Source organism: Thermobia domestica, chromosome 1, assembly GCF_964235325.1.
Source record: "Thermobia domestica chromosome 1, izTheDome1.hap1.1, whole genome shotgun sequence".
NCBI classification, from domain to species: Eukaryota; Metazoa; Arthropoda; class Insecta; order Zygentoma; family Lepismatidae; genus Thermobia; species Thermobia domestica.
In genome coordinates this window covers 119,065,117-119,079,247 of record NC_137454.1, presented here as the reverse complement: position 1 = coordinate 119,079,247, position 14,131 = coordinate 119,065,117, and the positions used below count along the sequence as shown (strand labels likewise).

The 14,131-nt window shown below is 35.9% G+C and overlaps 1 protein-coding gene across 1 annotated transcript in view; it reads right to left on the bottom strand.

Annotated features, from left to right (window-relative positions):
- Positions 1 to 268: 268 nt before the first annotated feature.
- The window catches only part of Mms19 (MMS19 nucleotide excision repair protein), a 78,195-nt gene continuing 64,332 nt past the window's right edge, over positions 269 to 14,131 (bottom strand). Inside the window, exons 17-19 of the mRNA XM_081762579.1 lie at positions 13,347 to 13,520; positions 9,180 to 9,260; positions 269 to 508 (exon numbers count right to left, since the gene is read on the bottom strand). Coding sequence (XP_081618705.1) covers positions 389 to 508; positions 9,180 to 9,260; positions 13,347 to 13,520 — 375 coding nt within the window. The 3' untranslated portion in view covers positions 269 to 388. The remainder of the gene's footprint in view (positions 509 to 9,179; positions 9,261 to 13,346; positions 13,521 to 14,131) is intronic.

Sequence of the window (14,131 nt, the reverse complement as noted above, 5' to 3'; positions counted from 1 at the left end):
CGAGTACAGACAGTCTACGAGCCAAGTGACGAACAAATCAGCCTTAAGGTGTAAAGATTATCTACTATTCTTCCATTACCACTGCTACCCATCGGTTAGTGGAGTTAAAACTTTAAGGTATATAGAGTAGACAATAATAAGCATTGAAAATAATTTAGATCGGAAATGACTTGTTATGTTATGGAAAATGGATCAGTAAAATGCTGCTTTTTCTACATATCTGTTTCCGATATTTTGCTGTAACTCTTCATAAATGAAACAAAATGAATGACAAAAAAAATTCCACATTTTATATTCTCTGTAAATCTGTACATATTCACATGTATTACTAACAATAAAAAGGAAATGCTCAACAATATAGATCACTGTAGTTATTGTTCAACATAGATCATCTGTTATCAGGCTCTCCAGGTGCACCAATCAAAAACCATCGGCTTCTTGCATTCACGGCTTCACGACGAACCACTCTTTTCTTGTCATCTAAGCACGAAGTTAAACCTCTGATTACCTGGAAACAAAAACTATTTATTTAACACGGGAATAAATACACAAATATATGTGATAGTCAACATTATTGAATAAGTTAATGAGAAAAGCAAAACGGCTAATACTCACCGGAAAAGATATATAGTAGACTTTTCTTCTACATGTAACAAGTAATTTGTATAGAAAACCCTACGATATATCTTTTGCATTGAGTATTAGCCTTTTTGCTTTTCTCATTAAATATCATCACCGCGCGCAATACTGTGATTACACTTTCTTAACTTATACTATGCACGAGATGAGTATCAAGATTGTGTGTCGTCTGCTCTAGTTGAAGTAAATAAATATTACTGCATGTGTGCGAATTAACTGTATAATTTTAACCTATAAATGTGTCAAACTTGAACTTTGTATCTGTAATAACTTTCTGTGAGTTCGTCTGAAATGAAGTCTACGCATTTTGCGCTATGAATTGATATTTCACCTATGCTTCAGTTGTGGGTTGATTGTGCTGTTTTGTGCAGATGGTCGCATATCTAGCTCATTGTTACAAACTTCGAAGTGTATAATGTCGTTTCACGCCGTCTCGCAAGCGGATATTACTGTAAAGAAAATATATTTTGTCTGTCTAAGGGACGGATATTACTTTACACTGACAAATATTAATATTTGGGTGTTTCTTTCGTTTCGAAAATCTCAATATATTAAGATGTCAAGTAGCAAAGGTTTGTGTTCAATTTTCAAGTCGGGGCGTGAGAGCTTGGTGTTAGTTTTAACAAATGTTACTAGTGAAAAAACTGTGAATATTCACTATCAGTTGAGGGATATTTGTGAATCCACTGATAAGACGTGACTGAATCCATTTTATATTTGTCAAGATCTGGACGCCTAATTTGCGCCACTGTTGCAGAAAACACACTGCTTGTGTTGAGATCTTGGTCATCGAGAGGAAGCGTATTGTTACAAGTATCTGCAACCTCATAGGATTCTTTCATGCTACTGTCAAAAGCATTATGACATCATCTTGCAGTTGTCTAAGGTCAATTCTCGAAGGATCCTTTCACAAGATGGATGAAAAAAAGACAGTAACCTGAGATGGAACTGTAAAATCAATGGGCAATTGTTCGATTCTATTATTATAATGGATGAAGCGTTCATATCCAGAGCCGTAGCTAGAGATTTCGGCGCCCGGGGCGAAGCAGAATTCGGCGCCCCCTACACTCAACTTACCTATCATTATATATATATATATATATATATATATATATATATATATATATATAAGCAAAACAGCTTTTTGTTGTTATGCTATGTTGAATTTTTATTAATCTTCTTGGAAAGACCATTGCAAGAACCAAACGCGATCATTATGTACCTTTTTCAAATAAGAGCTGTTTTCAAGAGTGTTATTTTGGACTTTTTTGTTAAACTTGTTAAAACTACCTTTGGTTGTATACAAATTCACTAGGAGAACAGTTATCGAAAGTTACTACTATTTACAATGCTTCGTACTAACGATAAGAAATGAAATTTCAATACATTTAGACTATGCTCTTTTAATTGTTCGAAATGAGTGACAGTATTAATTCCCAGTAATAATTGTAAACTATTTAATTTTATTCTGTATGTGACGACATCAATAGAATTTTAATTTCGATCTTTTTACGGTAAAAAATATTTTGTGAAATGTAATGGAAATTCAGAAGGAGCCTTCTTTGTGAATTTCTAAATACTGATCGATATAGGTGAAGAATATGTTCAATGTTTGTACTTAAAATCCAAAATACAGGGTTTTCATAAAGTCTGGACGGATTTAATTTGCTTATAATTTTATAAAAATGCTCATAATGAAATCAAATAAAATGCAAACGGTAGCGGAAGGATTAAATTTTTAGTTGGCAACACTGTTAGATAAGCGGCAACTCTGAACACGTTGAGAGAGGGAGAGGGAGAGCAAGGGTCAGTTTCTTACCAAATTCCATCCATTGTTGTTTTCATTGTTGTTTCAATGTTGACTGTTAAAAGTAAGTTGTAAGCTGTATTGGTGTGTGTGTCATTAAAGAAATAAATAAATGAAAAACTCCTCTGAGATGACTATTTTTTTTTACCGTATCAATGTGTGGACGTAAATGTACCGGACGTAAATGTACCGTAATATGTGGACGTAAATGGTGCCCAGTTGGAGGTGTGGCGGTGAATGAACTGAGCTGGTGCAGATTACAGGTAAAAATTTAATCCTTTCGCTACCGTTAGCACTTTATTTGATTCATATGAGAAAATTATAAGCAAATTAAATTAGTCCAGACTTTATGAAAACCCTGTGTATATTTGACTACTACATATACCTGAAATTAAAGTAATTATTTAGTACTTAATTTCTTAATGAATGAAAGTTCCGAATTTAAGGTACTTATTATTAATTGACATATTAAAATACACTAACACGTACATATATAAAGAATGTGTGTATGTAGATAGATAAAAACATCACACAACTAGACACGTATGCACAAAATAATATGCTGGCCATACAAAAAGTTGATGAAAAAATGACCCCAATAAATTCCTCCAAATTGGAAGCATTTGATATGTCAATGGAATTTTAAAATAAATCATAGGTAGTGACTAGTGTCTGAAAAAGTCGAACTTCGTTGGACTAAGTTCTGATCCCTTAAGCCCCTATTCTACAACTGCTTAAAGTTCGAAAATGTTATTGTTCCCCTTGTTTACCTTTATTTTTAATACTCCACGCAAACAGCATCTTGAATGTCCCTTCACTCTTCTCACTTTCATACCTTCATTCTCACCGTCGCACCAAAGTGGGTCCAAACGCGGCAATTCTGAGCAAAAACTCGAAAAATGAAGTAAAAGATTGACTCGATATGATTTGTTCTAATAAAAGCTTAATAGTGTACACATAAGATAGTGTGTAGGAAAAGAAGTGATAGCAGTTTACAATGAACTCATGGGACGTGTATATGTGGTTATCCGCCGAAGCCGGAGAGGCGCTGCTTAGCGACAGAAGATAGGAAATTGACTTTGAATGCTACTATTCCTACATTGCGTGTAGATATTCAGTGGCTGGTAAACATGGTGACACGACCGACATGTATGTATCGTTTTGTATATTTAGAATGTTGATGTGATGTGTAGTCAATAGTCATATTTGCAATGATGCTAATATCATTATCATATCCCTATGGTAATCTCCTACTTAATATCATGTTTGGAAAATGCTGTGATACTGAAAGCATATAAACTATGGTCAAACGATAGGATGACTTTTTAGTAGAAAATATGGCATAATAAGTCTGTGATTTTTTAATATGTCGTAGCGGAAACATAGTTCTTACTGTATGCAAAGAGAAAACCTGCACATATTCGCACTTTTGGGAAGTATAGCACATGAAAATGTTTGAAGAAAACCGCATTCTGGATGCAATGCTGCTTTTGAATTTAGCTGGGATGAATGTGAGAGTAAGTGTTAGATTATTAGACGTGTGATCCCTATGCAAGCAGTGACGAAGTTGAATATAGGTCGATTCTGAGAATTTTGCCCCCAGACCTCGTTGGGGGTTTCGCCTCCAGGACCCATCTTGTTTCCAACATCTAGTCATACTTCTCTGGCATTCACCAACAGAACTAAACTCTAGTCAAATCTGTGACATTTTGAAACGCCAATGCTAAACAATCTATGGACCATAACGCAGAAGCATATTAAAAATGGTGTTGATCAATTTAGTATTGTGTTTTTTGTGATGCGTGCACAGAAGTGACATTGGAATCAACTGTAATGAGCCTCCGCTCGCTCCAGCTGAGAATGTTCCAATCAAGCCCTGAAATGAGCTCAAGTAATGCACGATGCAATATATAAAACAAACTGAACAAGTTACTGATGCTTGTAAATCATAATATGTTTAATATATCTGATAATATATTCATATCGAGAACTTCTGATGAGATAATTTTTATGTATTGAAGCGTCCTTGCATCTTCATTGTCATAACGAATCCTCCACAACTTTGAAATAATTTTGAGAAGCAAGAACTTTTCTTCAATTTTATTACTCTTCAGTTGTAAAATGAATAAGTACACTTTTTCCTTTCATGCGTAAGAATATAAGCCAATCATAAATTGCCAAATGAAAGCATTTTGCCCACGCGTTTCTTTATGCCAATCACATAATCTGTTATATAATTTAGGCGCGAATATAAGGAATAGACCTATTTCATTTTATGATGTAAAACTCTATGCTTTTGATGAAATAATGTCCAAATAACATTATTGTAGCCACTGCACACACCAAATTAATTTGTTTTCTTTCAATGTTCTGCTTCATATTGCGAATTCTTATTTTTGCCAAGAATTCAGTGCTTTGGCCCCACTGTGCGTCGTGATTAATCCGATTGGGTAGATAAAAAAAGCGTTTTGAACTAAGCAAACTCATCACTGTTAAAACGCCGACTTTGATCGTTTCTGATTTTTAAAATGCTCCTGCATCAGTGGCGTGTTTAAGGGGGCTTCGGGGCTTAACCCCCCCCCGAAATCTTACTTACTATAGTAAAGTATATGAAATATCTTGCAGAATTTTCACATTTTCAGGCAAAGCCTCCCCCTCCCCGAAAGTTAGCAAAGCCCCTCCCGAAACAAAATCGTAAATACGCCACTATCCTGCATACACTATAAGTCATTACTCGGGACATTGTATACCACATGTCATTAAGAAATCGTCTATAATAAACTCTTTAAGTAATAAGTAAAAACTTGTTGTGACTTATTTAAACTCTTGGATTGCGAGCGAAGCGAGCAAGAAAATTTTTTAAGAAATCTGCGTATTTCATTGATAACCGACAGCAATATTGATCTAATAGGGCGCCAATACTTTCTGGGGGCGACTCGTATTTTACTCATGTCCAACACCACTTTTTCTTTCTCCTTGCTCGTTCGGCGCCCCCTTGCTCTCAGCGCCCGGGGCGGGCGCCCCACTGGCCCCCCCTTAGCTACGGCTCTGTTCATATCCCAATTCAAAGTAGAAACAAAATGGCAGTCCAAACAGTGGAAACACTCTTCTTTGCCTAAAATCAAGATGATTTGCCTGGTGCTTCCGAATGAGGAGAAAACTAATTTTGGATGCTCAACGGAACGAATTATTAATAGTTAATAAGTTATTTAAATTTTGGGTAAACGATTATTTCCTGTAGTACAGCAATACTGCGAAACTTACCACAGCAGGTTTTGTCTCGATTGGGAGAATGCATCGCTTCAACGATACGGCATTGACATACATTGTTTATCGGAGAATAGTGAAGTGTGTCTTCACGCATCTTTTTCACCAAGTCTTGCTCTTGTCAAAAACAAACGATTTACTGCAGAACAGATGCTCTGTGTCCAATGCCCTCGGAGATGCCATTTTCTGGTCTCTAACCCCTGTTCCCTCTTCCAAACAAAAAATTCTTAGGCGCCTTTGGTAGTTGGGTAAACAGTAGGCACAAGTACAGGATTATATTGAAAACAGAAAAGCTATGACAAATTACTTAAGACTTGATACAAATGGGACAACAGCATGTAATTTTAGTACGTACTTCGTAGATAGTTACTGATTTTCTCGATTCATTTAATACTATTGCATATTACATTTTCTATTTTTACTATTACTACTTTTCTAAAATAGCTTCTTCGTGGCTAAGCGGTTAGCGTACGGGCCTTTGGCATAGGAGTCCCAGGTTCGATTCCCGGCGGGAGCTCATGTAGTTCGGATTTCACGTTAACCAGTAAGTCCCGTCTGATATAGCCTCACTGCTGAAAGGGTTACTAAACTCAAAACCAACTTTTCTAAAACAGAAAATCGAGACACACTGACCTGTCAGTTCCTTTAAACTTATACAGTGAAACCTGTCTATGTTGGCCACCATCAGTTCCATCGAAAAGTGGCCAACTTAGACAGGTGGCCAACTTACAGAAAATAAGTGTAATTTGTGTATTTTTAGAATAGGATTTCTAGTATTACTTAATTGTAAAATTTTAATAAGCAGTGGCACGACAGCTACTTATAAATAATGTATATAGAGTAATCATAAAAATATAAGTACTAGAAAATATTACTATAGTATGCGAGAGCACCGATTTCTCTGTAAATTTCGGGGGGGGGGGGGCATTCAGATGCAGAAGGTATATATATATGAAGATTTTAAGACAAATTGCATTCAAATTATACCAAATATTGCATACTCATAAATAAAATAGGGGCCACATGAGCTTTGGGGGCCCCCCTCGGGTCCCGCAGGATCGGCGCTCTTGATGATATGTTTATTATATATGCATACCTTTCTCTTCCTGAAAACTAGTCTGGTACATTAGATTATTCGGATTGAAAACACAATAACACAAACAACCATGAAATAAAAGTGTATGTACGCAGTTTATTGAAATTGATATTATAGCACACTGAGTTATTCAGATAGAAAACAAGAAAAGCTAATTTATAAATTGAGAAATTCATATGCAATTTATATGACTTCTTTTCAGTTGTTACTGAATGGTGGTTCATTCTAGACATATTTGCTTTATTCTTTTTGGCAGATATGCACATTCTAATATTGTAGTTAACTACCTCTTGTTAATGGCATAGAAGTGTTTCCTTCGGAGCAAAAGATGTTTTGAGAAAATCTTGAGGGAATTCATATCTCAAAACCTCCGCTACCTTTAGACATGCAGTCAGGTGCCATTAAATGACAATTGAGCTTTAACCTTGAGAATTTTCCGAAATTACTAAAGCTTCCCACTGATGAAAGGAGCCGATATAGCTAATGGTTTTACCAAAATAGACAGGGTAAACAAATACGTACAACCATTTCCTGTATTCCTGTACGTGCTTTTTCTTATTCACATCTTCCTTCACCACCCTTTTATGAGGGTAGTGTTCTGGCCATTGACCTCCAAGAACAAATCGTGCGAATTTATGCTTCTTTGTGTGCAGTCACAAATACAGAACATCTGCCTCTCATATGGGAATTCGAAAGAGTTAAGAAAAATAACAAAACTGTATCTTTCGTGGCCAAGATACGCAGGTAAATTTATCATTATCATCATAGGGTAAACATTGCTTCAGTGTGGCCAACTTCCAAGATAGACAGGTGGCCAACTTATAGAGTAGTAAGTAACGAATGTCTTATGGGAAAATGCAGGTTCAAGACGAACTAGGCCAAGATAAGCAGGTGGCCAACTTAGAGAGGTGGCCAAGTTGACAGGTTTCACTGTACGTGGAAACGGAATTTTTTTTTTGGGGGGGGGAGATAATTAGGAATTTTTCGGCAATATATACAAGTCAGAAATAAGTGAAAAATCATTTGTAAGCCTGCTCTATCATTTTTTCAACAATGTATATTGTAATACAGTTAATATTGGGAAATTTGATGGGAAATACGAAGAAAAATCGGGCAAGTTTATTCTTAACCGAATTTTTATTAATCTTTGTAGACTTCCATTTTGAGACATGTATTTCGTTCGGCAATGCTTTCCTTACTTTTCTTTTACGTCGTATTTATAATTTGAAGACACGAACATAACATACATGTACCATGCACAAAAATTCTGAAAAAATATTGAAAATCTGACATATTTCTTTATGATACTAGTTCATTCTTTTTTTTTTTTTTTTTTCGTAATTTTCAGTTCTCTTTGTGCCATTTCTAAAAAATCAAGCCGAAATTCAGACTTCTTATTGCATCAGTATCCTGCGGACTTAGAAAAAGCCTGTCAAGAGAAACGGAGGATGATCCCGCTGGAAGTTCTCCAGAGAAATTTCTTTCATCAATACAAGTGATAATTTGGAGTAATAGCGAATACAGCACTCAACAAACGGTAGTCATCTGAACATTTTGGGATAGTAACTTAAATACTGTATGAGAGAGTAACTCTCTGAAGTAGTTGCACTATTTGAAAGTCGATTTTTGTATGTGGGACTGTCTACTTTATGAATAAAAAGAATGGTCTTTGCTCGTCCCATGTTTTCTACCACAGATGCATTTCGGAAACCGTAATCCTTTTTCCAAGGCGGAGAGAAAAGCCAATGATTTTTTACTCATAAAGTAGACAGTCCCACATACAAAATCTTATTTTCAAATAGTGCTACTCCAGAGAGTTAGTTTCATACAGTGAACAGTCCCAAAATGTTCAGATTAAGCTACAAGACTGGTATTTTGGCGCTTTCTGTAAAAAGCAATTTATGTAGCGCACAGCTCCTGAAAGAACAAGCTTTGTTATCCTTCCATCTGTATTTCTTCCTAAAATAGCAAGAGGGCTTGATAAAGTGATCGCACATACTTTCTTTCGTAAGTGTATCAAATATCTCAAGCAGATGCATTAATATCGATATCTCAAGCCTGATACTAAGAGATGAAGTCTTTTAGTTAAATGTTGTACTATTTCATTATTTTCTTAATTCACTGTATGACTAGGGAAAAGAAGTAAAAAGCTTCCACTATTCTACAGCGATCTAACCACTACAAACTACTACCTAATCAATAAATAAAAGTTTTGAAGATAACGCTTATTACTGTTTTTTTTTTTTTCTGAGTTTTTCTAAGATCATTTTCGTTATATGGAAATTTACGTTATAGGTTTTCTATGCAATTTTCTTATAATTCCAACTTATGAAATATTTATATCACATAAACAAAATTCCAAATCTTTACCTCATTCTTAAACGGCAACAACAGATGTGTTGGGAAAGCGGAACAATACCACAAACATTGAAGGGCGGCAACTCGGATTTTCTGAAGAAAGAAAGAAAAAAAAAAAGTATGTATTATAACAATGTTTCAATTGTGAAAACTGAAAACAATCAATACATTATTCAAACAAACGTACAATCATCAAACTCAATACCTGAATAATGTCAATAAAATAAGTGTTCTTACATAAAATATATTCATTATAAGGATAATATCAGTCTTTAAGTTAATTGGCAAATTTTGTTATCCTTATATAGGATACAAGGACTTTAGCCATCTTACGTCGACAAGCGGTTACCCTACTACTTATCTCGGAGCGGAATACTAAGTCTATAATCTTGACTAAGGCTTTCCTTTGGCCACATACAATGTAAGCGTAGTTTTTCTTTCATTACTAACACCGTAAGACTACATTTAAAATTATACTATTCTTCTGCCTTTAGTAGTTTAGATGGTTAAACCCACTAATACAAATAAAGTACGAATAAGGTTCTTAGCATTAACTGTGAGACAGACGAGTGAGAATACTGACTACTTTATTACGCATGAAACGGGCGCTTCAACTAAGACCGATCTAGTACGCAAAAATATTATAGTTCGCGTATGTAATCTTTGGAATAACAGAAGGCTTCTTTCCTCGTAAAAGAGAGGAACAACATGAACCAGTATGTTAGATCTTTTTTAATTTCGGCTTATAGTATGCCGAACATCTTTCATGTTTGCAAACACACCCATGTATTATGCATCACATATTGAATCCTTCTCTCTCGCAATCTACTCTTTAAAGTAAAAGCTCCGGGTGCATCGGTCCTTAGACAGCCAGAGATAGACAGAGCTGACCACACGGTTTGTGACACTCATGCCTTTGGGGAATGTGTGGTCAGCATATCGGCTTCTCTCGCCGTTAATGCTCTATTCTAGATCGGAGTTCGGCACTTACTTCTTTCAAGTAGCTCTCCACTTGTTCTCACGATGTTGGGTGGACACAACAATGCCAACACCATCTGGTGAGTCATCATCTGTCATCATCTTTCCTCTGACCACCAGATCTGGTACTGCTTGACTTCGCTGATCTCACGAGAAGAGGTATTCTAGTGCGGCTAGCTCGTCAAGGTATTACTCCGGCACAATAATAAAACGGAAAAGTCATTTTCTACACCAATGACAATGCTTTAAAATTCAGTCAGTAACTACAATTGTTACAAATACTGAAGCATACAAGGAATCACACTTAAGAATCAAGCATATATTTGATACGTGCCTACGAGTTTTGTATAGTCTTTTGAAAACTTATCATTTACTGTTTATGTAATTTTTAAACACTCTTTTATTACGTTTATTCATTGTATTTTTAAATGTGCTGATTCTTATACTTCCCATGCAAATACTCTGCTCCTCTACTTGCAGCGAAATATGTATTTGATTTTCTTCTTCACAAGACCAGTAATAAATATATTACCTCTCCACACATTGTACTTCATAGACATCGCCGAGACGACAGAGGATGGTGTATAAAGTTTATGCTTCAATAGAATGGTCATATTGTACACTAATATGCAAAGCACTCGCGAGGTGCTCTTCATGATGGAACATTACTTTTTCATATACGGAACCACCTGTTCCGGAAATTTTAGTGTAAAACATGAGTTTGATTATTTCAAAGGTACTTTCCATAACATTCTACAATGGAAGAACATATTTTGTCAACGAACATATACTTTCGTAATAAACTTCGCAGCACTCATTTCTTACACTAAACTAAATCATTCCTTACTGTAGTTAAAAATGAACTGTTCATTTGTGAAATATGCAAAAAGTCGATCTAAGTCATTTTTGAGAATATCTTTCGAAGAAAGAAAGAAAAGTCCCAACAATAAACTATGCCATATGGAAATTTTTCAGGAAAAATGACGTATGCTATATTTTAGGATTGTTAGTAAAACATTTATGAAATCATCTTCAAGATATTGTCCATAAAGAATTTCTCGGAGTCCTTCTGAATTTTCTCAGGAAAAAATAAAAATATTATATATATATATATATATATATATATATATATATATATATATATATATATATATATACAGGGGATAGACAAAAAATTTAAAAACACTTCATACAGGACACGTAAGTTTGGTCCTGTACTGTACAACACGAGTTGCGGTTACCGATCGTTTTTTGTTTTCAATGTGTCATGTGAACCTTCCTCTTCCGTCAGCAGTAAACAGTTCACCTGTAAGTGTCGTGGTGTGAAAGTGGTGCGGTAAAATGGGCGACCTGACAGACTTCCAAAGAGGCATGATCATTGGTGCCCGTGCCCGTCTGATTGGAGCTTCAGTGGCAACAGTGGCGAACATTGTGGAGGTTCTGTAGGCATCGAAAGGCACTGTATCCAATGTCACGAGGGCATACACAATTCATGGGCAAACTACGTCTGCAAAGCACAACAGTGGTCGAAAGACAATCCTGTCAGATAGGGACCGCGGGGCATTAAAAAGGATTGTAGCAGCTAAAAAGAAGACCACTGCAATGAAAATTACGTCTGAACTCAATTCCGGCCTACAGAACCCGGTTTCATTGAAAACAGTGCGACGGGAACTTCATAAAATGAAAATTCATGGCAGGGCCGCTATCGCCAAACCCCTGGTCACAGCAGTAAATGCGAAGAGGCGTATCCAGTGGTGCAAGGACCACAAGGCGTGGATTCATGAGCAGTGGAAACACGTAATGTGGTCCGATGAATCGACTTTCACCTTGTTTCCCACAACCGGTCGTGTTTACGTATGGAGAACACCGTCGCAGGCCTATGATACAGACTGTCTGCTCCCAACTGTAAAGCATGGGGGTGGTTTTGTTACAGTATGGGCAGTGATATTGTGGTTTTCTGCAGGTCTCATCATAGCCCTGCATGGAATGATGAATGCTAAGGCGTATGAGGCCATTTTGGGGGACTAGGTTTTACCCATGGCCCAAATATTTTCCCCTGATGGTGGTGGCATCTGCCAAGATGATTTGGCACCCTGTCACGCTGCAAAAACTGTGAAATCATGGTTTGAGGAGCATGACCAGGAGCTATCACACCTCCCTTGGGTCCCACAATCACCAGATCTGAACATCATCGAGCCATTGTGGTCTGAGTTAGAAAGGCGTGTTCGGTCTCATTACCCTCCACCAGCATCCCTTAACGAACTGGAGCACGTTTTGGAGGAACAATGGTATAAAATTCCACACACCACGATTCAGGAGCTGTATACGTCCATTCCACGTCGGATCCAAGCTGTTTTGGACGCAAAAGGAGGACCCACACCATACTAAGTATGATTTTCACACTTTTGCAAATGTTTTAGATTTTTTTCCAACCCCTGTATATGTACACGCTGTAACAGGATTGTTAATGAATATTAATTTATGAAATATAAACAAAATCATTAGAGCCAATATCGAGACATTTTTTTTTTTTTTTTTAGTACAAGCACTTTTAAGGTTAAAACAAAACCCAAATTCCCTCTCTTCCTAGACAATTTTATAAAAACTTTCAGTTTAAAATCTGGCTCAGGAATGCTCGACAGTATGACCTCTAGGTGACTGTGCATACATCGAGAGAGACGACCGCGCGAAGAAACAAACATACATACATCCAAAATCACTTTTTAAATGCAGAGGCTTTGAAAAGTATAAATCCATCGATTTTTTTCTTTCTTCACGATTACGATCGTTGCCTGAAAGTGAAAATAACTAACACAGAAATGTCCACAAGTAGTCCTACTGCATACCACTGTACTATACAACCGTTCATTTCCAGCAACTAAATCATACTGCATCTCCACACATTTCCCTCTCGGCATTTTTGTTCCACTTTACAGCATATTTACTTCCAGACACTGTATATTTTTACTCTTATTTTGTTTCCGGTTTGTAGTTTTGCAATGTCGTATTATTATTATTATTATTATTTATTTATTTATTTACTTGTTTGTTTATTTTTACAAATTTTATATGGTAGTAGAGAAGTATTTGCTAAATCTTATTTTTCTTTAGGAAAGAAATTTGGATTTCCTAACTCTCCCATAAAGGAACTGTATGTGTTGTCTATCTATGATTTCTGTGTCCCAAAAAGATTTCACTTACCATGGAATGTGCATTTTGGCTAATTGCAATGAATCTTGGTATGAACGTAGACAAGTGACAAGCAAGCAATTGCTGTGAATGTTGTAACAGTACTGCCAGGGTTTCCAGAGTTGACAGTATTAAACAGTCCATCTGCTCTTGCAATTGCAAACCTTCGACCAATAATGGCAGGATCTGCAAAAGACAGAACGAAAACAATATAAGTATATACTCAATTACTAAAATTGAATTTTACATCAAATTAAATCACCGTCAAATTGCATTAATATTGTTTCTAAAAACTTACCAAAACAAACTATCCTAAGAATGACACATTCATATTAGCAAAAACCCTGTACATTTTCGACGCTGATTGAGATCTTCATACTTTTCTTTTACTATCAGAAACAATTTTCTGTAAATATTGGCTTATATTTTTCTTTGTTTTACATCATCATTTTATACAAAATACAGCGCTCAAAGAAAAATACCAATACGCTAACATGAGCATACGGAACAACTCCCCTATTCTCATTTCAAATAAATATAGCATTAACATCCTTATAAATAGGAATTCAAAGGAAATAACATCTACGCATACTGGACAATAATATAAGAGCAGCTGAAATGTTTGAAAAAATATGAATTAAAAAAACTGACAAAGAGAAGGGGAAAATTCAACAAACGAAATAATTTTCAACTTGCTACCGTTGTTAGAACAAAGACTGAGAAAGGACAAGTTTAATCCTGAAAGAGGTATGATATAGATTGTAAGTGACATGGGCCTTTCGGGAGGATTACTTCAA